Source organism: Corylus avellana, chromosome 5, assembly GCF_965113065.1.
Source record: "Corylus avellana chromosome 5, dhCorAvel1.hap1.2, whole genome shotgun sequence".
Taxonomy (NCBI): Eukaryota; Viridiplantae; Streptophyta; class Magnoliopsida; order Fagales; family Betulaceae; genus Corylus; species Corylus avellana.
Window position 1 is genome coordinate 9,738,268 of NC_142494.1, and position 24,129 is coordinate 9,762,396.

At 38.0% G+C, this 24,129-nt stretch overlaps 3 protein-coding genes and 1 long non-coding RNA gene across 4 annotated transcripts; 1 reads left to right on the top strand and 3 right to left on the bottom strand.

Annotated features, from left to right (window-relative positions):
• Positions 1 to 3,496: 3,496 nt before the first annotated feature.
• Positions 3,497 to 5,427, bottom strand: LOC132172241 (uncharacterized). Its single transcript, XM_088516733.1, has 3 exons — positions 4,689 to 5,427; positions 3,928 to 4,447; positions 3,497 to 3,836 (listed from the first exon to the last, which is right to left on the bottom strand). Exons 1-3 carry the CDS (start codon positions 5,425 to 5,427, stop codon positions 3,497 to 3,499), a joined length of 1,599 nt encoding a protein of 532 aa, XP_088372859.1.
• Positions 5,428 to 11,499: 6,072 nt separating this feature from the next.
• On the top strand, positions 11,500 to 11,928 carry LOC148585368 (uncharacterized). The gene is made up of 3 exons (XR_015912076.1): positions 11,500 to 11,560; positions 11,636 to 11,740; positions 11,847 to 11,928. It is a non-coding gene; the product is annotated as an uncharacterized LOC148585368 (long non-coding RNA).
• A 4,839-nt stretch (positions 11,929 to 16,767) lies between these two features.
• LOC148585369 (uncharacterized) lies at positions 16,768 to 18,954 on the bottom strand. Its single transcript, XM_088516910.1, has 6 exons — positions 18,824 to 18,954; positions 18,441 to 18,674; positions 18,259 to 18,351; positions 18,070 to 18,171; positions 17,445 to 17,964; positions 16,768 to 16,929 (listed from the first exon to the last, which is right to left on the bottom strand). The coding sequence occupies exons 1-6, from the start codon at positions 18,923 to 18,925 to the stop codon at positions 16,883 to 16,885; spliced, it is 1,098 nt and encodes a 365-aa protein (XP_088373036.1). The 5' UTR covers positions 18,926 to 18,954; the 3' UTR covers positions 16,768 to 16,882.
• A 5-nt stretch (positions 18,955 to 18,959) lies between these two features.
• On the bottom strand, positions 18,960 to 23,295 carry LOC148585370 (uncharacterized). Its single transcript, XM_088516909.1, has 7 exons — positions 21,248 to 23,295; positions 20,891 to 21,148; positions 20,689 to 20,794; positions 19,957 to 20,573; positions 19,434 to 19,746; positions 19,178 to 19,303; positions 18,960 to 19,074 (listed from the first exon to the last, which is right to left on the bottom strand). Exons 1-5 carry the CDS (start codon positions 23,269 to 23,271, stop codon positions 19,737 to 19,739), a joined length of 3,015 nt encoding a protein of 1,004 aa, XP_088373035.1. The 5' UTR covers positions 23,272 to 23,295; the 3' UTR covers positions 18,960 to 19,074; positions 19,178 to 19,303; positions 19,434 to 19,736.
• Positions 23,296 to 24,129: the final 834 nt, after the last annotated feature.

Below are 24,129 nucleotides of genomic sequence, written 5' to 3' on the forward strand. Positions count from 1 at the left end.
AATAATCGAACAAAATTCAAACAAATTAAATGTTCGATCGAACATTGAATTGAACTCTAATCATTTTCTATTATATTAGTGCATTACTTAAATTGATCGGGATACAATCAATAAAACTTGACATGATTGAAGGTTCAATCAAACATCTGCTAAAATCAATTCCGATCGATACTATTACATATTAGTTCGATTGATCGCGATAGGATCAATCGTTCGATCAAACATCCGATCGATCATAATGAATTAGTTCGATTGATCGCGATATGATTAAATGATCGATCAAACATCCGATCGATCCTAATGAATTAGTTCGATTGATCGCGATATGATTAAATGATCGATCAAACATCCGATCGATCCTAATGAATTAGTTCGATTGATCGCGATATGATTAAATGATCGATCAAACATCCGATCGATCCTAATGAATTAGTTCGATTGATCGCGATAGGATCAATCGTTCGATCAAACATCCGATCGATCCTAATGAATTAGTTCGATTGATCGTGATATGATTAAATGATCGATCAAACATCCGATCGATCCTAATGAATTAGTTCGATTGATCGCACGGATATCCTATTAGTGTTATAATTTATTTACTTCATTTTTGATCGATCAAACATCCGATCCGATCGATCCTAATAAACATACAAATTAGTGTCATATTTATTTATTTCATTTTTTATTCTTTTTCACTTCTCTCATTCTATAATTCTAGTGCAATTTTTTCTTTTCTTTTTGGATTTCCCTTTATTGACAAATCAGGGCATCTGTCTCCAACACTAATCTAATCTTCAACTGTCCACGTATCAGGCCATTTTTTTTTTTTTTTTTTAACAAAAATTTAAAAACAATAACAGAATATCTCAATATATAAAATACTAAAAACTACTTTTAATTTTATATTATATTACAACCAAAGCAAAAAAATAAAACACACACACACACATTTTAAAAAATATTAAAATTTAGAGCATCTCCAGTAGTATTTTTAAACTAGCTTTTTAGTTAAATTTAGCTATTTTGTTAACTTTTCTTGCTCCAATAGACACTGTAAAATAGAAGATTTTCCTATTACTGCTACAATGAACTTTCAAGAGCATCTTCAGCAGTAAGATGTATTCTACCTAGTCAAAGCACAATTCTATATTTTAGCTACTCATTTTTTAATACCAACTCCATATTCTTTATTTTATTAAATTTTATTTTTTAATCTTTTATTTTATTTTATTTTTTTTTTGATTCGGGATTGCTTTTGCATCATCTTGTAAATTGCAATAGAATTGATTCACGTAGGATATCCGTGTGTTATTTTTATTAAATGTTTTTTTGAATAAATAATAAATAATTAATCATTGTAGTTTACCTAAATTACAAATTTCTTCATATCGTATTAAAGTAAAATTAAAGGTACAAAATTTGACTTCAGGGAATAAACTGTTTATTTTTTTAAAATATCTAAAGAACCGTACATTTGATTTTACTTTGTTAAAGGAATATGGGTATTATAAAAATATAACAAAATAAGTAGACTTTTTGATACAATTTGATAGTTTGACAGGCTACTGTAGTTTGGAGGATTTTTATTTATATTTTTCTCTTTTTTTTTTTTTTTTTTTGTAAATAAAATACCCCAAATATTTAGCTGCACAAAAAAGTTTACCAATAGCTTTTTTGTAAACTAAATTTTCACAAAAAAGCTTCAGAACTGAAATTGGCGGGGGTTCTAAAATTTTGGGAACTAAATTTTCACCAAACCTCCCGCCATTCGTCTCCCACTCTCACTCTCACTCTCACGCTGTCTCTCAGTCTCACTCTCACTCTCACGCTGTCTCTCACTCTCACTCTCTCACTCTCTCGAGCTCACTCTCACTCTCTCCATCCCTCTCTCTCTCTCTCTCTCTCTCTCTCTCTCTCTCACTCACTCCACGCAAGTTTCTCTCTCTCCGGCAGCTGTTTCCGGCGCACCTCTCTCACTGCCAGCTCTCACTCCAGCGAACTTAACGCTCTCTTGTATAGCTCTCTCAGGTATGAGTTTCTCCTAAACCCTTGCAAACCTTAAATGCCTCTCAATCACTCAAATAGTATCCATGAATTCTGATTTGAAGAAATGGGTAAAGAAAAGGGGCAAGAATGGGTAAGGAAAGCGTGAATTCTTATAAATTCAAACTCTAATAGCTCAAGAATGGGTTAATAATGAATTAGTTTCACAATATTTCTTTACCCATTCTCAAATGAATTAGTTTCACAATATTGCTTCATTTCTCATGAAATTGCTTGTAAATTCAAACTTTAATAGAGGTTCTAGATGGTACGTTTGATTGTCTACTTGTTGCTTTTTACACCATCTTATATTGCTTCATTTCTCATGAACCTCTATATACATTTAATTGGAAGATAGATAGTGGACTATTGGACTTATAGTGGTTGGTTGGTTGATTGTGATAATTTGCACAAATGTTGTGAGATCTTGGATGTTATTTTGTGCTTAAAATTTGAAATTATTGATATTCATTTATGTAAAAAATTATTGATTTTTTAATTTAAATTATACAATTTTCATTTCATTTAGGCTAACTTGGTAGTGTTCATCAACCAATAAGACCTTGGTAACAAAGAAAAGAAAATTAAGGATCGATGGAAATGTCATATAAACTTGGTGGGATGAGAGTGTAGTTTTAGTATTTCTTAAGTAAATAATATTAATAAACTTTTACAACTCACAAAGATGAAGCAGAAACTTTAAAGCGGCCAACTTATATCAATGTTAGATGACCTTTCCGAGGTTGAGTGCTAACGTATTCCAATATTGAGTGCTAACGTATTCCAATATTGGATGTCTTTTCGAGGTTAGATTGGGTGATTGGAAGATTTTCAAAAGAGTAAAATGTGAAAAATGAAAGCTAGACATAATGCATAATATGCATTACAACTTCTTCTTCTTCTTGTTTTCTTCCCTAATCAATACGATTAAAATTCAAAAATAATTTGTTTGGTTCATGAGAAATAAGATTGTCCCCACTATCTATCTTCCAATTAAATGTATATAGAGGTTCATGAGAAATGAAGCAATATAAGTCCAATAGTCCATTATCTCTCTTACGTGTCATCTTTTTCAAAGAGTGACCCTTTTTTTACACTATAAGATGGTGTAAAAAAATATATATAGAGGTTCTAGATGAAGTCTTCCAATTAAATGTCCTACATGTCATGTTAGAATTGGCTCCCTTAAATGAAGCTAGCAACTTTAAGGTCCTCTAAATGTCTGGTGTATAAGAGCATATGAACTGAAAAAAAAAAAAAATATGCATCCATTTTACTTTTTTTTTTGATGAATAAGCACCTTCATTAAGAGCAAAACAAACCAAATACAAAGTATCACCATATACAAGCCCTACAAAAGGCCAAAACCAAAACCTCACAGAGGCTGAACACCAACAAAACACATTACAATGCTGTAAAACATACTAACCGCAGACCAAAATAACCAATATTAACAAAGCAAGTCTGCTGGTATGTTCCATAAAGAACAAAGCATAAGGTTTTCACCAGTTTTAGAAAACTTCCCTTTCCCAATTACTCTAGTTCTGACTTCCCACAGAATTTTCTTCAACAATTGCTCCTCTGTTTTGGGATGTCCTGCATGCCTGACTTCATTTCTATTGCACCAGATGTTGTAGACAGCAGACCCCAAAGCCAAACGACAAAGCACAGCTTTAAAGGTCTTATTTCCCCATTCACTGCATCCCATTTGCAAAACCTCCTCCCATATTATAGGAGAATTTGCTATTCTGCACCTAGACAAGCAGAACCTCCATATTCTATAGCTGAAGCTACATTAAAAAAAAAAGATGATTATGGCTTTCCAATTGATTCCTGCAAAAAACACAACTAACATCTCCTTTGTATCCCCTTGTCAGCAACCGATCTCCTGTATCAAGCCTCCCCTTCACAGCAAGCCATAATATAAATGCTTGCTTAGGAATAGCAAGGGGAAACCACACCAACTTCCACCAATCAATCTTCTCATTTTTCTCCCTAATAGCCTCCCAAGTATCTGAACTAACAAAGATACCATTCCATGAAACAGTCCAAATAGGCTTATCAACATCACCCAAACTGATTTCAGAAAGTCCTGCTTGAATTTCCACCAAATCTTCAGATCTAGCAGGCTTCCATAACCATTCTCCATTGTGTATAACAGAAGAAAGCTTAGCTTCCACATTACTTTGAGCATCATAAACAACTCTATAACCATATTTTTCAAGTAAGATGCCAGCAGGGTGCCACAAATCCGTCCAGAGATGAATATTTTCCCCATTCCCAACTTCAAATCTCAAGAACTTTTTAGCAATACACCTTAACTTGAGTAATTTCCTCCAACACCAGGAGCAGTTTTGAGGGATGCCAACACTCCATAAGCTCTTCTTCTTCAGAAAATTATCTTTAATCCATGCCACCCAAAGAGAGCCAGATCTAGCAAACAAACTCCATATGAGGTAGCGGGTTGTCTAGAAAGCCTTTATAATCCGAACTATTAAACTTCTGCTCAATAGACTTTATAATCTTTTTAGGAAGAATAAAGATACCTGTCCAATACACTTGCAAACTATACAAGACTGAAGAAAGCAGTTGAAGCCTTCATGCATAAGATAGATGCTTGGATAACCAGGAATCAATTCTACCAATAATTCTGTCCAGAAGCACTCCACAATCTGCAGAGGAAAGTCTAGCTGAAATTAGAGGAACCCCAAGATATCTCACCGGAAGTTTACCCTCCTTCATTTGCAAATCATTCAATAAGGAATGCTTAACCCTATCAGTAATTCCAGAACAATAAAAGGAACTTTTAGAAGGGTTTGCCTTAAGGCCAGTCAACTCTTCAAACTCAACTAAAGCAGCATTTATAACCTTAATGGAGCTCAAGCTAGCTTCAGAGAAAATAAGCAAATCATCTGCAAAGCAAAGATGAGTAAGCTTCATTTTAAGGCATTTAGGATGAAACTTGAAACCTGAATCAACACCAGTAGAAGCAGCCATGAGCCTAGAAAATACTTCCATAGCTAAGACAAACAAATAAGGAGACAAGGGATCTCCCTGCCTTAGCCCCTTCTTCCCTTCAAAGTATCCAACCAAGGTACCATTTAGACAAATAGAAAACCTAGGAGAGGTGATACACTCCTTGATCCAACTAAGGAATTTTCCTGGAAAACCAAAACAGTAAAGACAATGGATCATGAACTCCCAATTTACTGAATCATAAGCTTTCATGAGATCAACCTTCAAGGTGCATCTAGGATTTCCTGTACCCTTATGGTAATTCCTTACAATTTCCTGAGCTAGAAGAACATTTTTAGAAATGCTTCTAGAGGGAATAAAAGCTGACTGGTTCATACTCACCAAATCTCCTAGAAGAGGCAACATCCTGTTAGCAATAATCTTGGTAATGCATCCATTTTACTTAGATCCTATCAATCCATAACCCCTTCAAAAGTCATAAAGAAACAAAAAAAATACTGATATGTATTTGTGCTTGTGTATTTGAGATGTTAAGGGCTGTAATATACTACACCTGAATGCCACCATCTTCACCAAATTTACCATGTATAACTGGTAAATTTGTGTCTACAGAAGCAGGAAGATGTTCTGCAAACGCCTATCTGCGATCGATCGCATCAAGCCTGCGACCGATCGCAAAGTACTCTGATTCTCAGTTTGAGCTTCTGATCCTGCGATCGATCCTGCGATCGATCGCAGTTTGCTTTGCTTCTCACAGAGTTTCTGGTACTGCGATCGATCCTGCGATCGATCGCAGTTTGCTCTGATTCCCATCTTGAGCTTCTGGTACTGCGATCGATCGCACGTGACCTGCGCTCGATCCCCTAAGGACAAGCTTTAACATATATAAACACATATAATCTTTTGTGGTTCCATTAAACCTCTCTTCTTCTTTTGTTGTTGTATTAAACCTTGCTTCTTCTCTTATTATTACTTTTAGATTAGTATTAAGTCTTATTCTTAGATTACTATTATGTTATTAATTTTCTACTTCACATCTACTTCTGTTATCAAAGTTGGTATGGATTATAATTGTATTGTCTTTTCTATTTAAGTTCAATAAGGAAGCAGCACAGTAAACTTGAAACAAGACAACATTCTATAATAAATATCAAACCTAACAACAATACTAAAAAAATGTAAAACTGTCATTGAGCTAAACTAGTAAATAAATTACAAATAGAAATTTGTTCTAAACTAGTAACCCACTTCTAGAATATTTTGTTAGGTAACATCGCATTGAGCTAGCATCATTTCATATATATTTGTTCTAAACTAGTAACCCACTTCTAGAATTCTCTCATTACCCATGCTCCTTTTAAACTTTCCCTCCCCTAATATTTGAGAACAGACCTTCCATTTAATTCTATTAATTCAATTCTTAAGAATCTGATCTTCTAATTCCCTTGTGTGCGTACATGTACGTAACGAATAACCTTTAATAGGGACATCAATATGGATAGGACTTGGATGCGGGAAAGTACTCGATGTTCAGAGCGATTTCAAAAAGGTGTGGAAGAATTCATGGGAATGGCAGTTAAATCAGTTGATTCACGTGATATGACAAAGTGTCCATGCCGTGATTGTGCAAATCGATATTATTCTCATATTAGCGAGGTGAAGGGTCACTTGTATATGAATGGATTTACTCCGACATACACTAGATGGATATTTCACGGGGAAGAAGATCATTTTAGGGAAAACACTTCTACAAACATGCACACACATACAAGTGAAATGATGGAGGAGGTTGATGCAGTTGAAGAATTGTTAGACGATGTATGTATGGGGACATTTGTTGATGCTAACATCGGAAAATCCTCTACTTCACAAGGCCCCACAACTGATAATCACGAACAAACAAGCTCCTTCTACCAATTTTGGGAAGATGGTTTACGAGAACTTTATCCAGGCTGCAAGAAATTTGCACAAATTGCTTTTATACTGAAGATGCTTAATATAAAGGCGTTCTGCAACATGAGTAACAAGGCGTTTGATATGATGATTGACTTGATAAAGACGGCCCTCCCAGATGGAGAGACATTGCCACTCTCGTATAGAGAAGCAATACAGTTTAGGCGACACTTGGGATTTGGTTACGATAAGATACACGCATGCAAGAATGGTTGTGTGCTTTTTTGGAAAGAACATGCAGACAAAGTGGTATGCCCAAAGTGCAACAATTCAAGATGGATTGATGGCAAAGGCAGAAAAAGTAATATTCCTCAAAAGGTCTTACGGTATTTCCCAATAAAATCGAGGTTACAACGGTTGTTTATGACAAAAGAAATGGCCAAGGAAATGCGGTGGCACAAAGAAGGTCGAGAAGATGATGACAATACTCTCAGACACCCCGCCGATTCTATTGTATGGAAAGAGTTTGATAAAAGACATGAGTGGTTTGCAAGTGATTCCCGCAACGTGCAGCTTGGCTTAGCAAGTGATGGTTTCAACCCATATGGTAATATGAGTACAACATATAGCATATGGGCAGTAATGTTAACGGTGTACAATCTCCCTCCGTGGATGTGTATGAAGAGTCCAAATTTGATGTTGCCCCTTATTATCCCAGGGCCTTCAAATCCTGGAAAGAATATTGATGTATATTTGCGGCCATTGGTTGATGACTTGAAAGATTTATGGAATGAAGGCATACGCGTGTACGAAGCATCAAAGAAAGAGACATTTCAATTGCATGCGACATTACTATGGACTATAAATGATTTTCCTGCATATGAAAAATTATCTGGGTGGTCTACAATTGGAAAGCTTGCATGTCCAGTATGTAATAAGGATACATCGTTCAGGTATTTGAAGTATGGGCATAAGGTGTGCTTCATGTGTCATCGTCGGTGGCTTCCTCAAGAGCATCCATGGCGCAAAAGAGGAGATTTGTTCGATGGTACAGAGGAGCATAGATTGCAACCTGAAGAATTGTCTGGAAGTCAATTGTTGAAACAGCTAAGAGATGCTGAGGGTTTGCAATTTGGAAAAACAAGCGGGAGAAAGATAAAGAACACAGATGTTGTGTTGAATTGGAAGAAGATAAGTATTTTCTTTGAGTTGCCTTACTGGTCAAGCTTGAAACTACATCATAATTTAGATGTAATGCATATTGAGAAGAACATATGTGAAAGTATCTTAGGTACGTTGATGAATATCGATGGGAAGACCAAGGACACAGTCAAGGCACGAAGAGATTTACAGTTGATGGGTATACGTAAAGAATTGCATGTGCAGCCAAATGGTGAAACTTATAGGATGCCACTTGCGAAGTACACCTTGACAAGAGATGAGAAGAAGAGTTTATGTGAGTGGTTGAAAGGTGTTAAATTTCCTGACGGGTATGCATCTAACATTGGTCGATGTGTGAACAAGCTTCCTGGTAAAATTTCGGGTATGAAAAGCCACGATTGTCATGTCTTCTTACAGCGCTTGCTTCCTGTTGCAATTCGAAATTTCTCTACGTCGGAAATACGAACAACATTGACCGAGTTCAGTACATTTTTTACGCAGTTATGTGCACGGACGTTGAAAGTTGATATCCTAAAACAAATGAAAGTCGACATTGTAATAATTTTATGCAAAATGGAAAAAATATTTCCGCCAGCTTTTTTTGATGTTATGATCCATCTAGCACTTCATTTACCTCGGGAGGCCGAGCTTGCTGGTCCCGTACAAAACCGTTGGATGTATCCGTTCGAAAGAGAACTTGGAAGATATAAGAAGTGGACACGTAACAAAGCGCGTCCAGAGGGGTCTATTGTCGAGTGTTACTTAGCTGAAGAGAGCTTGACCTTCTGTTCCAGGTACCTTCGGGGGATTGAGACAAGATGGAACCGTGAACGGAGAAATGTTGACGTTGATGTTGTAGAAATGAGCCAGCGCTTGGATGTGTTCTCCCAACGAGTTCGGCCGTTAGGAGCAGCTAAATTAGTAACACTGGATGCTAATGATTTTGCTAGGGCACGATGGTATGTGCTTACCAATTGTAACGAAACGGCCTCATATTTGGAGTAAGTTTAGTAATGGCCTTTGTGTTTTACTTGTTACGACATGTTATAATTGTAGGGTTGAAGATCATTTACCAATACGTTTATTTTTCATGCAGTGAACATTATAATATGATCAAAAGAGAAGGCGGCCGTGACATTGATAAAAAGCATGAGGCTAACTTTGAACGTTGGTTCCATAAACGTTTATACAATAGTGGGCGTACTGCAGACAATGACTCAAAACACTTATATGATCTTGCATGTGGGCCTGATCGTCAAGTTAGATCGTATAGAGGTTGCATCGTGAATGGGGTTAGGTATCACACAAAAGAATGTGCAGAAACTCGTACTACTCAGAACAGTGGTGTTTCTGTTTCAGGTGAGGACGAAACCTCAATAACTGAGTATTATGGTGAGTTAAAAAATATTCTAGAGTTACGTTACCCTGGCCAAAATCTCGTGTACTTGTTTGAGTGCGATTGGTGGGACACTGGGAGTGCAACAGGAGTACGAATGGACCAAGGCTTCACGATTGTGAATACTTCTCGTAAATGGTGTGAATCCGACCCGTTCATCTTAGCATGTCAAGCTTCGCAAGTGTTTTACTTGGATGATCCCAAATTGGGTGGTAATTGGAAAGTGGTGCAGAAGTGGATCAATAGAGACATCTATGATATTCCAACAGTACAAAAGGGAGATAATACAGAAGATGACCAAAGACTCAGTGATGACGTATACCAGGAAGGTGAATGTGTTGGGGGTAATATGGTCTTTGTTGATGAAGCGAATGTTGAAGCCTCCACTCAATTACGTAGAGATGATGCGACAATAGCAATTGACGAATTATATATTCAACTTGATGCAAGCATGTTATCAACGATAACTTGCCGGACGAGGACCATTATACAAACTTTGATGAGGAAGAGGAGTTATGTAGCGACAACGATATAGACTCTGAACACGAAGAGGACTCTGAACACGAAGAGGACTCTGAACACGAACAATCATCTTCAAGTAACAGTGCTACAGATTCTGAATATGAATCTGATGATGAAATGTGTTGAACACATAAGCTCAAATTTGGTGTAAGTACAAAGTGTATTAGCATATTTAATGAAATTGATGCTCTCTCTCTCTCTCTCTCTCTCTCTCTATATATATATATATATATATATATATATATATATATATATATATAATGAAAGTGTATTAGCATATTTTTTTTTTTTTACTAGCATGATTATTGTATGTTTGTCAAAAATATTGAACATGCTATATGGTTATAAATTGATTAATATAATTTTGTGGTTTTTGACTTGTTAGCAGATTGTTCATAACAATGACAACAACAGGACGCAAACGTGTTCCAGCAGCACGAGGCCGAGGCCGAGGCCAAGGTCAAGGTCGGGGCCTTATTGACGAGCATGAGAGTCCGACTCTCAATTCTGGGTTTGGTGATACAGATATGCAAGTGTCGCCCTCGCCCCCCTCCTCCTCGAGTCAGTGGATGGGCATCCTTCGCATGAGTCTAACAATCCTATTCACTCAGTGGCAGGATTGGATTCACAGGGAGCCGCCCCTACTGCATCTTGTAAGTTCATGAATTTTATATTTATGAACTATTATTTTTGTATTATTTTGGTTTGTTATAGACATTTGACTATATACTTTTCCAACTATAACTTACTACGTTACCATGTTTTGCGTAAGAGCTACCACGTCTGTCCAAAGTGTAAGGGGTAAGGCCAAGTGTAAGAAGTTGAGTGACCACGTACTTAAGCATGGTCCCTTAGTGCTAAACATCCCAAATAGACACCGGGCACCTGTAGGCGAGAATGCACCATGGTTTGCAAGCAAGATTGGGGAGATTATTCGTAACATGTGCGAACTCCATCACGGTGAATGGAAAAAGGTCCCAGGTAAAGAAAAGAGCAAGTTGTTGTTTCATGTTCAGGTATGAATATCAATGTAATGTTTAATAATATGTTTCGTATGGAAAATTAATGTGACACATTTTTTACCATTGTTTTCTTATCTATTATGTATCAGTCAAACTTCGCACTGAATATGGAACGATACGAGCACATCAAAGCTGTTGAACATAAATTGGGTCGTGCATATGCTAGGCTTCGTTCGAACTTGTATAGGGATCATTACAAGAAATATTTTGACGGCATTGATAAAGACGATGATGAGGGGATTGCCAAGGCTAAGGCTATTGGGAGGGAAAACGTGCCAGCAGGGTATGGTCCTCAACAGTGGAACCTAATATGTGACTCATTTGATGACGGTAAATGGAAGGTAAATATATATTATTATACTGATTAGAATATCCAAATTGATATAATTTGCATGCACTTGAAGACATTTTATGAATAATTGTGTTTTTTTTTTCTTTCCAAATTTCATAGAAAAAGTCTGAACAAAATACCCTAAACAGAAGCAAATTGGAAACAAATCACACAGCTGGGACTTGTTCATTTGTCAACGTCATTTACAAAAAGGTAAGTATCTCGTACCATAATTTAATGAAAGTAACGTTATTTAGTGTAAACTTTGATTATATGTATTATGTGTAGGAACAAGAAACAAAAGTGAAGCCTAATCCTGTTGAACTATATGAGGTTACCCATACAAGAAAAAAGGATAAACAGTTTGTGAACGACAAATGCAAAAGTCTATATGTAAATAACTGTTTACGCTCCGATCATTAAGTTGATTAGTGAAGAACATGAATAGTAAACTTGCATGAAGTATATGTTAAACTAAGCCCAACTATGACTTGTGCAGCTTCAAATGCAAGAATTAACAACCAGTGAGGCCTTAGAGGAAGGCAATGTGGAGGGAACAAGTGTGGATGACCGAATGCAAGAAATAGTCACACAAGTACTAGGGGGCCGACGAGCTGGGCACGTTAGAGGAATGGGATGCGGTCTTATTCCTACCCCTTTAAGAACTTCATCTGAAGTGTTCACCCACTTCGACAACCACGATGAGTGTAGGAAAAGACAAGAAGATACTCAAAGCGAGCTTCAACAGACTAGAATTGAACTTCATCAGTACATGGAGAATTTGCAAGCCAACGTTGAGGAAACGAACAAATTAAAAGCCACTGTTGAGTTCTTAATGTCACGTATTGGAGGGTTAGTGAAACTCTACCTATGCATTAATTTTACAAAAACACACATACTAAGTAATCGTTAAAAAGCTTATTGATCATTATATGAAATTTTATTCTCTTAAGTCTGGAGGGAGCTTGCTTGGAGGTGCATCAAGTGAAGCCAACAATTGAGGGAGCTTTGGAATAACTTTATTTAGGATGTACTCTTTGATAGCATCTATTTGTGATATATTTTTTGATACTATGTATTTGGATAGTTGTTGGTACTTTCTATTTGCTAATGTGTATTTGACTATTTGTTGATCGTGATCTGTTTGGTAATGTATATTTGTTGGTACTTTTTATTTGGTTTATATTATATTAAGATATTCGCAAAATTTTTGGTTCAACAACTTTTGAGTTAGTAAATCTCCCTTGACATGGTTATCAAGGTTAAAGAACTTTGAGTAAACAATGCAAGGGAGTAATAATATCTTTCTAAATTTTATTTTTAAGTGTATGCAGGATGACAAGAGTACAAGAAAGTTAAACCACCCAAGCAGGTTCTCGCTTTAATATATTTCATGAAGAAACACATTTTTAGTATCTCTTTCTCTATCATTTTGGGTTTCATTTTCATTGTCTTTGATATTATATATTGGTTCATTGTGGTAGATTACTCAAATTGCTTATGAGGATGAATTGGCAAGGAAGAGAATGCAGATAAGTACTTTATTTTGGGTTTTGGAATTTTGCTGCCCATGAATTGTAAAACATATATTTAATAGTTTTCTCCCTTGGCAGGTTTGGTTAATGGGGCAGTTCTCACATATTTTTTATGATTTTGATGAGGTTAGTCATTTTGAGTTATGTTTCTTGTGGGCATTTAGATTAGTTTGATTATTTCATATATTAATTGATTCATCAAACAATGTTGTTGTGTACTTAAACATAAATGCAATGTTTCTTATAGAGGTACTCTACGTGCATTTTATTTGCCCATGCATGGAGTTATGTTTCTCCGGATAAGTTTTCCTGCTGAATTCTTTTAGTGTTGGTTTCTTCATAGTGAACTTTTTTTTTTGGCCTCAATCTTGTTATTAGGCGCACAGTGCTTATCATGGTGTTGGCATTGTGAAATTGATGGGCCGTAGCAGTAGATATATAGCTATGCATGCATCCCTAGCTAGTGGACAAATTGACATATGTTTGATTCATGAGGTCCTTATTACTAGCAATTAATTGGATAGTTATCTTTGTGAGCTGTTACTGATTCTACTGATATGCACATCTAAGGTATCTTTTAATTTGCACGGGCCTCATGGTGTTTTGAGTCATCTGAAATACCTGATTGAGACAAAGGGTTCGGCTGTTATTTGTGTCGCAGAGGGAGCACGGCAGGTGAGTTACGTAAGGAATTCATATTTTCGCTTTTGGGTTGAATACTATTAATTGATCAGGTGATTTAAATTGTGCAGTTCTTTTTTGGCTTCATGAAATACTGTGAAAAACTGCCTGTGTTCATTTCATTGCATTGCATAGGTCTTATAACTTCTTCATTATATTTTTCCCCAAGATGAAGAGTAAAATTCAGTATGTTATTGTTTTTTGATGCAGAATTTTATTCAGAAAACTAATGCTAAAGATGCGTCTGGGAACATTGTATTTGGAGATTTCGGTGTCCACATTCAACAAGAGGTTGTGGTTGTATTTTGACTAATTTCATGTGGTCTTCATCTCTCCATGACTCTTGAGACAAGTTAAGTGGGTTGATAAATAATGAGCTGACTAAAAGTCTAATTTTTAACATCAATTGATATGTGTTGCATGGATAAGAATGGACTGCAGTTTGGCCTTTTAGTTGTCATTTGTCAGAGTTACAAATATGATATATTTTAAGCCTTCAAGATCTTACTCTATTAGTGACTCTTTTTGCTAAGACTAGTCAGTTGACTTTTGATGTTATTTGTGTGAATTGTTCTTCACTTGAACTGGAAATCATTAGAAAACCTACTGATGCTGCGATCGATCGCACTTGGAGTGCGATCGATCCCAAAATTTCGAAAACCTACTGATGCTACGATCGATCGCACTTGGAGTGCGATCGATCTCAAATTTCCGAAAACCTACTGATGCTGCGATCGATCGCACTCCAAGTGCGATCGATCGCAAATTTCCGAAAACCTACTGATGCTGCGATCGATCTCACTCCAAGTGCGATCGATCTCCAATTTTTGAAAACCTACTGATGCTGCGATCGATCGCACACTGTGTGCGATCGATCGCAGTTTTTTTTTTTTTTTTTTTTGGTTTTTTTGGACCATTAGGGTCGACAAATGTCGACCCTAATGGTCAACTATCAGCGTCCACTTCAAAAGTGGACGCTGATAGTCAATTTTTTTTTAATATTTTTGGACCATTAGCGTCCACAAATGTGGACACTAATGGTCAACTATTAGCGTCGACTAATTCTTTTGTGTACATCATCTTTAGAGTCAAACACATGCATCTTTTAGGGTCGATAAAGTGGACGCTAAAAGTCATCATTAGGGTCGACTCTAAGTGGACGCTGATATTTAGTTTTTTTTTTAATTTTTTAGGACCATTAGCGTCCACTTTTGTGGACGCTAATGGTTTAACTATCAGCATCCACTTTGATTTGGAAGCTAATAGTTATTATTATTATTTTTTTAAAAGGGCCATTAGGGTCCATAAAGTCGACCCTAATGGTTAACTAAAAGTGGACGCTATTGCTTGACTATTAGGGTCGACTTTCTCTTCCGTTTACATCATCTTTAGGGTCCAAACATTGCGACTTTTAGGGGCGATAAAGTGGACGCTAAAAGTGATCATTAGGGTCGACTTTTAAGTGGACCCTGATAATCAGACATTTGATCTTTAGGGTCGGACTATCAGGGTCGACACCTTTAGGGTCGAAAAGTGGATGCTGTTGCCAACAGCGTCCACTTTAGGGTCTTTAGGGGCGACTTAAAGTCGCCCCTAAAGACCTAATTTCTTGTAGTGCCTTGTGTTAGAATAAATCAATAATAAATCTGTGCTTTCTCCATAGCATGTATAAATAAATCTAACAATATCATACTTTCAAGATTCTCATTACAAGCTTTCAATATCTACCTCCATTAATCTCCTGTAAATGCCCAAACATATAAAAGAATACAGTGTTTTGTGTGTGGAAAGATATTATTACTCTCAACCCTAATTTCCACATAATGACCTAATGAAGCTTAATGTACAAACTTCACTTATATATAGGGTAAGAGTAAATGGCTTCCTCATGTGTCCATAAAATTGGTTCATTTCATTATGGGCTCAGAACAAAACAAATGACTATGTTAGTCTACCCAAAAGGAATAAATACAACACCTTATCGATCTCCTTACGAAGGCTAAGGGCGGCTCCATTTCTCTCCGTCCTCCTCCCATTAGAGGTGGGTGGCGGCATTCCGCATCTTCATCGGAGGAGTGAATAATTGCCCCGTCTTTTTTCTTTGTGTGTTTTGGTTTTGTTTTTGTTTTTATATTTTTTATGAATATAATAGAAGTTTCAATTTTTAACACGAGGCATTAGATGTGGTAAAACTACTTACATAGAATCAATGAATCAATTTTGGACGGATGTAGTGAAAAAAAAAAATTAGATAAACCTAAGACTTAAAACTTGAATTTAAAAATTGAAGAGGTAGATTAAAATTACAAAAAACTCAGGAGAATTGTAACAAAATTTCCCATGTATTTAGAACCCACTACAAAAAACACATTTTTTGCTGACCCATGGTTACTGACGTGTCGGACGACCTGACACGTCAGTAAATCTTGCTGACGGGGCTTTCCTGACGTGTTTCGGTCGTGAAGAATGTTGGTGTCAGGAAATCGGAATTCCTGACGTGTCGAAATTGACACGTCAGAAATTACTGACGTGCTGAATTTTCACACGTGAGTAAATCTTCTGACGTGTGAAAATTGACACGTCAGGAAATTCCTCACGTGTCAAAAACTGACACGTCAAGAAATTACTGACGTGTCAGTTTTTGACACGTCAGGAAATTCCTGACGTGTCAGTTTTTGACACGTCAGGAAATTACTGACGTGTCAAAAACTGACACGTCAGGAATTTCTTGACGTGTCGGTTTTTGACACGTCAGGAAATTACTGACGTGTCAAAAACTGACACGTCAGGAATTTCTTGACGTGTCGGTTTTTGACACGTCAGGAATTTCCTGACGTGTCAAAAACTGACACGTCAGTAATTTGGTTCAAAACGAACCAAATTTGCCGACGTGTCAAAAATTGACACGTCAGTAATTACTGACGTGTCAATTTTTGACACGTCGGCAAATTTGGTTCGTTTTGAACCAGATTTTTTCCCTCCCCCCTATATTTTTTGTGATTTTTTTCAGGACTATACCCGAATTTTGTGTTACGGTTCACCTGATATTCAATCTATCCATCAAAACCATGCAAATAATATACAATTTTTCCATCAAATAACATACATCATATCCATTAACATCAATCACAAACTACCCATCAAAACTAACTTCAACACACCATAATAACACAAATAACATAATATATATACACCAATCACAAATATATATATAAACTAACTTCAACACACCAAAAATGTCACATACTAACATAATATACACAAATACAATTACATCAACTTATACACAACTGTGAATAGCCTCAAATTCTCGACCAGACTAGCGATCATTGACATCCATAGCATCCTCTCGACGATGTCCATTACCTGCAAATGATAAAACAAACAATATTCACCAATAAAACAACCACCAAACAAATAAAATCCACTAACGTTAGATGATAATACAAACAATCATTGAGCCCGAATACAATTATAGAACTTCCATATAGGTTATTAATGTTGGGGGTTCAATGGAAGATATGATAAACACAAAGGGAAAGCGCCCTCCCTAGCATTGAGTGCATTTATATCTATTTATATTTAGAGTTACAAAATTAAGTTTATGAAGAACTGGTCTTGATGATATTGATATGCATGTATTGCTTCGTGCCATGCAGTTATATCCATTTATACGTGCATGAATAACTCTAAATAATTATCTCAACCAGCAAAACTCTAACCCACATCCATCACCAAACCAACCATGATATATAAACCAAATTTAAGCAAGATTTACAACATCATTAATTATTTAGAATGACTACAACATATCCAAATTCTAAATATATATATATAGGGACAGTTATAAAACTAAATTGACTATTAAAAAAAGTCAGTACCTGATCCACTGTCGACCGACGATCGCACCATCGCAAAGGGTGGGGAAGCATTGTCTGGTGGGGTGTGAAACCGGATCATTTCCTCAAGTTGGCGAAAACGGGCGTCAAACCTTGCCTGACGTTCAGCCTCCTGTTCAGCTGCCTGTCGCGCTACCCGGGCATTGTTCTCAGCCATCTGCTCCGCCACTTGCTGGGCTACCCGCGCATTGTTCTCGGCCAACAACGCATCCATCTCTTCCTTGTGCTTCGCCCTCTCCGCGTCAAGCGCTCTATCAAGTGTGTCTTGTGATATCGTGGAATACCTGACGTTTCCTGACCGTGCCTGTGACGGTGTATAGTATGAGTGTATGGTCCCCCGCACAGGCAGAATATTTGGTCCGGCCATCCGAACCCTACCGGCATACTCAGGCTTATTTCCCATTGCCTGGGCGAATGCGTCGTTTGGCGCCCACCTGACCGTTCCTTCTGTGATGCTAGACGATGCTGCAGGGTCGGTGGGTATAAGCTCATTCATCTTTTCCTGAATGTCACATTAATTATTGAGTCAGTGGGTCGCACAACTGTTAATCGCAAATAATTTATCAAATATACAAGCAAAACAACATATGAAAAGTGAATATCATACACATCTCTCCTTCACAATATCATTCGGATATCCACCGCCCTTCTTCGTGTGTGACTTGACATAATTGTGTGCACGAGTGGGTTGATGGCCCAAACGTTCGGCCTGCATTTAAAATAGGTAATTCATTTATTTTTAAATATATCAATACGATATAATGTTAGATATATATAGGATAAATTACACACGTACCTCCTCTTGTGTCAACCTGGCATAGCTCATTGATCCGGTGCAATGTGGTGAATCATTTAATGCTCGCAAGCTCTTCATTTTCGCCGCATACTCCTACACAGTTAACACTTTTAATATGTTAATACCAATACAATTACAATAAATGACAGTACACAACACTAAGAATTTAACTCATGACCTACCCTATTCTCCTGGGTACACCATCTCTCCAATAAGATATCCAGATCGACGGGATTGTACTCGCCTAGCGTCTGTCCCCCCAGTCTTGCCCGTATAGTGTCCGGCGTATCTTCCTCCGTAATGGCACATATTTTTTTGAGCTCGTGCCTCCAAGTCCGCAGCTTGGAGCCCATATCCTTAAATGCTTCATTTTTTACTGCTTCCAAGTTGTACTCGGGTGGAACGAAAAAGTATGCCTGCACAAGTTCAACATTGATAAATTAAAAAATAAAATAAAATATGTGTATATGCATTTACTTACTAAACACACATATATATAGCGTACTTAGAGTGTATATATACATATATACATTACTAGTGTTTAACTTATTATTAAAAAACATACCATCAAGGCGTCCCAAATATCCTCCTTGGTACGGTCCGGTACCTTCGTCCAATCGTCTGGTATTCGGACGAAATTTCCGCTCCTAACTATGTCTCCGGTCATCCGTCTGAACCGCACGGCACTAAATCCAACGGGCTGGCATGATGCATTGTACTCCAAAATGATCCGTTTGCCGGGGGGGACTCCCGGCCGCCTGTGCGAATCAAGAATGGTAAACACCTCAATAACGGTGTTTCCTTCAGAATCAGTACCTAACAAATTAAAAATTAGTTAGGTAAGTTATTTCGAATTCAATACTAGGTAACAAGTAAATTAAAACCAAATCAACAACGACATTAAAGTATATACACTTACTTATGATCCGGACCTGCCGAGGGCGTAACCGAGCGTCGGGAGCAGGGTTGGTGGGCTGCGGGTCATCTGTGGCCTGTACCCCACCTGCCATGTGTTCCTGGGCCTCTGTCTCAGTGTCCTCCAGACCTGCTTTGTAGTTTTTAATAATGTTTAGAATTCTATGAAATTGTAGTTGTAGTTAAATATAATTGATATTGCACCAATATAGTTAGAAACTTTCAATCTTTTGAATCTTTAAAAAAACAGTCGGGCGTACCTGCGCTATGCTGGGTGTAAAGCCGCTCGACATCGCCCTCATAACTCTGTCGTAACTCGCTGTACGGGTACGAATCAACCCGAAACCCGGTTTGGGCCATGCCTGCCCGAGTGTATGAAGCATGGACAGGGGTCTCCCCTTCCATCGTACCTGGAAGAACTGGTCGATATCCTTCCTGTATCCCAAGAAGCTGAGCAACGTCTTGTTGCTCGCTGTCATCAAGTTGGACTGCCGGAGACCCAGGCGACGTAGACTGCCGCACTGCGGACGAGCCCCTGCGTGCTTTCCTCTTCCCCCTTGTACTCATGGTACCCTGTAAAAAACACCACAAACCCAATTAATTTCTTAAACAATGTATGAAATATTTACTACATTAATTATGCATGAATAATAGTGCTACATGAGATATATATCAGATTTTAGCAAATGCACAGCTTAATTAAGTGTGTTGATGTAATGTGCATGTAGTGAACAACTACCAATCAAAACATAAATATAAAATTAATTATACTACTATACATACGCTTCGGTTGGATCTAAGTCGTGTCTGACGTATTCGATATGATCTTGTAGATCGTGATCAACATTTCTGGGCAAAATAAGAGGCTCACACTCGTGGTAATTGACACATGAATCTTGATGTCCTTCAACCTGACCAACGTCGTATATGTTTCTAGGCTTGGTCCTTACTGCGCAAGCCCAATCTGGGCACCTATCATCTTGTACGTAAAATACCTGGTCAACTTGTGAAGTTAGCACATACGGCTCATCAGAAACCAGGTCTCCCGTGTGGACAAGGTTTTTGAAGTTGACAAGTACTATACCATACTCATCCACCTTGTACCCCTTGTCCCTCGTGTTGTCTGCCCAATCACACCTAAACATAACGTACTTAGTCCTGTCGTAATACTCAACCTCAACTATTTCCGTTAACTTCCCGTAGTACGTGTCGCCATCAAGAGTCGGCACACACACCCCGCTGTTCTGAGTCCTCTTTCCGGCATCAGATGCAATAGTGCGAAACAGCTTGCCGTTAACCACATATCTATTGTATCTGACTGCTGCCTCCCTCGGCCCTCTACAATGCATTACCAATTTGTCACCAAGTTCATTCCTGGATCGCTCGTCCAATTGATCGACCTGTGAATATATTACGTACAATGGAAACGCACGGTTACTAGCTTTAGTTGATTTTAAAAATTGCACGCAAATAACTCCGACAATTGTGATAAGGTAAACATCACATCATTCTTACGTAGTCACGGTACCACTCGCAGAACAAGTCATAATGTTGGGTCTCCAACTGAGCCTCTGTTGTTCGTCCCCTATTGCATGATCGCCTAAGCGTATCTATGTGCATCCTACAATTCGAAATTATGTTAATTATAATTCAATACGAGCAATATTGTCACAAGTTCATTGAGCATGCAATGTACCAACAAAAGATCTCTACTTACATCCGCAATTGATGAAACTCGTCCAAGTTGAACATAATATACCGGTGTATCTGTGTCATTGTGATTCGGTCGAGTCGGACTCGTGTTCCATTTCCCTTTGAACCATCCAGATTTCTTTGTATCCTATTGTGAAAGGTTGGTGTATTCTCTAAATATCTCGAACAAAACGTCACCAACTCAGTTGCTATGTAGCCCTCCGCAATGCAGCCCTCGGGAGCCGCTTTGTTGCGCACATTAGATTTGAATACTCCAAGGCTCCTAAATATGAACCAATACATATTTTCAGTTTAGTTAGTACTTGTCATGTATTGGCACCTGAAACCAAAAAATAGAAAAATATCCGTAAACAAATTTTACCTCTCTGCCGGATACATCCATCTATACTGTACAGGTCCACCGAGTCGGCATTCACGGATAAGATGCACGACCACATGAACCATGCTCGTAAAGAAGCTGGGGGGGAAAACTTGTTCCATCTTGCACAACGTGATACAGATGTCACACTGTAGTCGGTCAATATCCTGTTCGGTCAATGATGTTGAACATAGGCACCTGAAGAATGTGGACATCTCAACAAGAGGTCTAACCACATTGCTTGGAAGTGAACCACGCAATGCAATAGGTAGAAGCTGCTGCATCAGTACATGACTGTCATGACTTTTTAACCCCGATATCGTACGGTCCTTAAGTCGTATACAACGAGAAATGTTCGAGGCATATCCGTCGGGCACCCTTACATTTCGTAGCACTTTCAAAAAATGTGTTTTATCATCCTTGGACATCGTGTGGGTAGCTTGTTGATAATAGGTCTTACCATCCTGCGGGTCCACAAATGTATGAAGTGTACGTCTCAAGCCCATTTCTTGCAAATCTAAGCGGGCGGCGTGGTTGTCCTTCGTTTTCCCTGGAATGTCCAGTATTGTACCAAGTATGTTGTCCATGACGTTTTTCTCTATGTGCATAACATCAAGATTATGCCGCAATAAATTATCTTTCCAATACGGCAACCTAAAGAAAATACTTTTCTTCTTCCACACTACATGGCCATTATTCGTCTTCTGCTTTTTTCTTTCTTTTTTCTCAGCCTCCCTTGCCTGACCGGCGTTCTCATCCCCAAACACCATCCCTTCTAATTGGCTTATGACTTCATCTCCACTTGGCACATCAGGGGCACATTCTAGTTCTACGTTGCCGTCAAATGTGCTTTTGTTTCGTCTCCATGGATGATCCATGGGCAAGTATCGCCTGTGCCCCATATAACACCATTTATGGCCATGTTTTAACCATTTTGACCATGTCGAGTTCATACAACACGGACATGCCTTCTCACCCTTGGTAGACCATCCAGACAAATCTGCATATGCTGGGAAGTCATTAATTGTCCACATCAACTGCGCTCGCATAACAAAATTATTTTTCTTTGAGACGTCATATGTGCGAACCCCTACATTCCATAGTTCTTGTAACTCTTCAATTAAGGGTTGAAGGTAGACATCTATATCCATTCCAGGTGAACTTGGGCCCGGGATAATCAATGATAGTATAAAAGATGTGTGTTTCATGCACATCCAAGGAGGCAAGTTGTAGGGTACAACCATTACAGGCCAAGTGCTGTGCGATGTAGTCATATTCCCAAATGGATTAAATCCATCAGAGGTTAGTCCGAGCCTTACATTCCTGCTATCCGCTGAAAACTCCTGATGTAAATTGTCAAATGACTTCCATGCTAAGCCGTCGGCTGGATGCCTCAATACGCCATCCTTAGTGCGGCCTTCTGCATGCCACCTCATAAAGCGTGCTGTATGTTCTGACATAAACAACCTCTGTAGTCGTGGTATGAGTGGAAACCACCGCAACACCTTCACCGGACGTTTCTTGCCCGATGATATGGGTTGACCGTCCTCATCTAAATTGATTGCTTCCGTCCATTTAGATTCTCCACATACGGTACATGAATCCAACTCTTTATTGCCCTTCCAGAATAGCATACAGTCATTACGGCACGCTGGAATCTTCTCATAGCCTAGTCCCATGTCTCGCAAAAACTTTTTCGCCTCATATGTATTAACTGGCAGAGTTTCACTAGTCTCGGGTAGCAACTGATTGATGAACTCTAGGAAAGCCGAGAAAATCGAGTTACTAACTCCACCAACACACTTCAAGTTGTACAGGTGAACAGTGGCACTTAATTTGCTATGTTTTGTCCCAGTATGAAGTGGCTTCTCCGCCTTTTTTAGAAGGGCATAGTACTTTAGTGCATCGCCTTCAGCGGCTTCTTCGGTCACAATTTCCTCACCCCCTTGCACTACGGCCTGAGGCTCACAATTGTCTTCCCTAACTACTTCGTGCATGCCGAATAAATCACGCAACATTCCGTGCATGTCTCCACCCTGATTTGCACATGCACCCGCATCTGAGGCCGGGCGATTGGAATTAGACCCGGTATCAGGACCCTGTACATGCTTCTCACCGTGATAGAACCAAAGTGTGTATTCCGGCATCATTCCTTTTCCCCCTGTCAAGTGGTCGAATACGAAACCCGGCGGGTGGCGCCGGTTATTTCGACAAACCTTACAAGGGCAATAGATGAATCCATCAAGGGTTCTACAGTTACTAACTGCAAACTCCACAAACATTCTACACCCGTCTCTGTATTCCCTCGTACCCCTAGACTTTGTCATCCAACTCTTGTCCATTTTTATCTACGTACATGAGTTAGGAATAAATACATAAGACTTACAAATTGTATACATACTTTCAAGCACATGCATGTATATAAACATAAACCGATACCTAAATATTTGAACCACATTAGAAATATAAACCTATACATTCTCGTATAGGGTTAAATTGTTTATGTCCAAAAATATATACATATTCATGCGTATCTACATTCAACCGTACTGAAGGGTGTATTTATAACCCTTATCTATTATAATTAATCTACAAAAACCAAATTAAAAAAAAAAATACTTGATCCAAAATTTAAGCATTTTCTTTGGTGGGGACTTTCAAAAAAATATATATATTACAAGTTGACTTTCAAAAAAATATATATATTACAATTTGAACTATTTTATTTAAATATTTTTTTTTCTAATAAATCAATTTGTAATAACTTTCCCATATTATAATCATTTACCACGAGCCACCCTAATTTATCTATTTTTTTTTTAATGCATATATTTAACCACAAAAGAAAGGAGGGTCTATCATAAATCTAATCTGTGGATTGGATG

What these genes read in the sequence shown, in the direction of transcription:
- LOC132172241 (XM_088516733.1), bottom strand. Translation starts at nt 5,427, where the DNA reads ATGTTGCCTCTTCTAGGAGATTTGGTGAGTATGAACCAGTCAGCTTTT. An exon ending in GCTTCTGGACAGAATTATTG is followed by an intron (nt 4,448 to 4,688) that starts GTAGAATTGATT and finishes CATGGATTAAAG; the next exon opens with ATAATTTTCTGAAGAAGAAG. An exon ending in AGGCTTGATACAGGAGATCG is followed by an intron (nt 3,837 to 3,927) that starts GTTGCTGACAAG and finishes TTTTTAATGTAG; the next exon opens with CTTCAGCTATAGAATATGGA.
- LOC148585369 (XM_088516910.1), bottom strand. Translation starts at nt 18,925, where the DNA reads ATGACCGGAGACATAGTTAGGAGCGGAAATTTCGTCCGAATACCAGAC. An exon ending in ATATTTGGGACGCCTTGATG is followed by an intron (nt 18,675 to 18,823) that starts GTATGTTTTTTA and finishes GAACTTGTGCAG; the next exon opens with GCATACTTTTTCGTTCCACC. An exon ending in GGTGTACCCAGGAGAATAGG is followed by an intron (nt 18,352 to 18,440) that starts GTAGGTCATGAG and finishes TTAACTGTGTAG; the next exon opens with GAGTATGCGGCGAAAATGAA.
- LOC148585370 (XM_088516909.1), bottom strand. Translation starts at nt 23,271, where the DNA reads ATGCACGGAATGTTGCGTGATTTATTCGGCATGCACGAAGTAGTTAGG. An exon ending in TGGATGTATCCGGCAGAGAG is followed by an intron (nt 21,149 to 21,247) that starts GTAAAATTTGTT and finishes GTTCATATTTAG; the next exon opens with GAGCCTTGGAGTATTCAAAT. An exon ending in GAGTTTCATCAATTGCGGAT is followed by an intron (nt 20,795 to 20,890) that starts GTAAGTAGAGAT and finishes TTCGAATTGTAG; the next exon opens with GATGCACATAGATACGCTTA.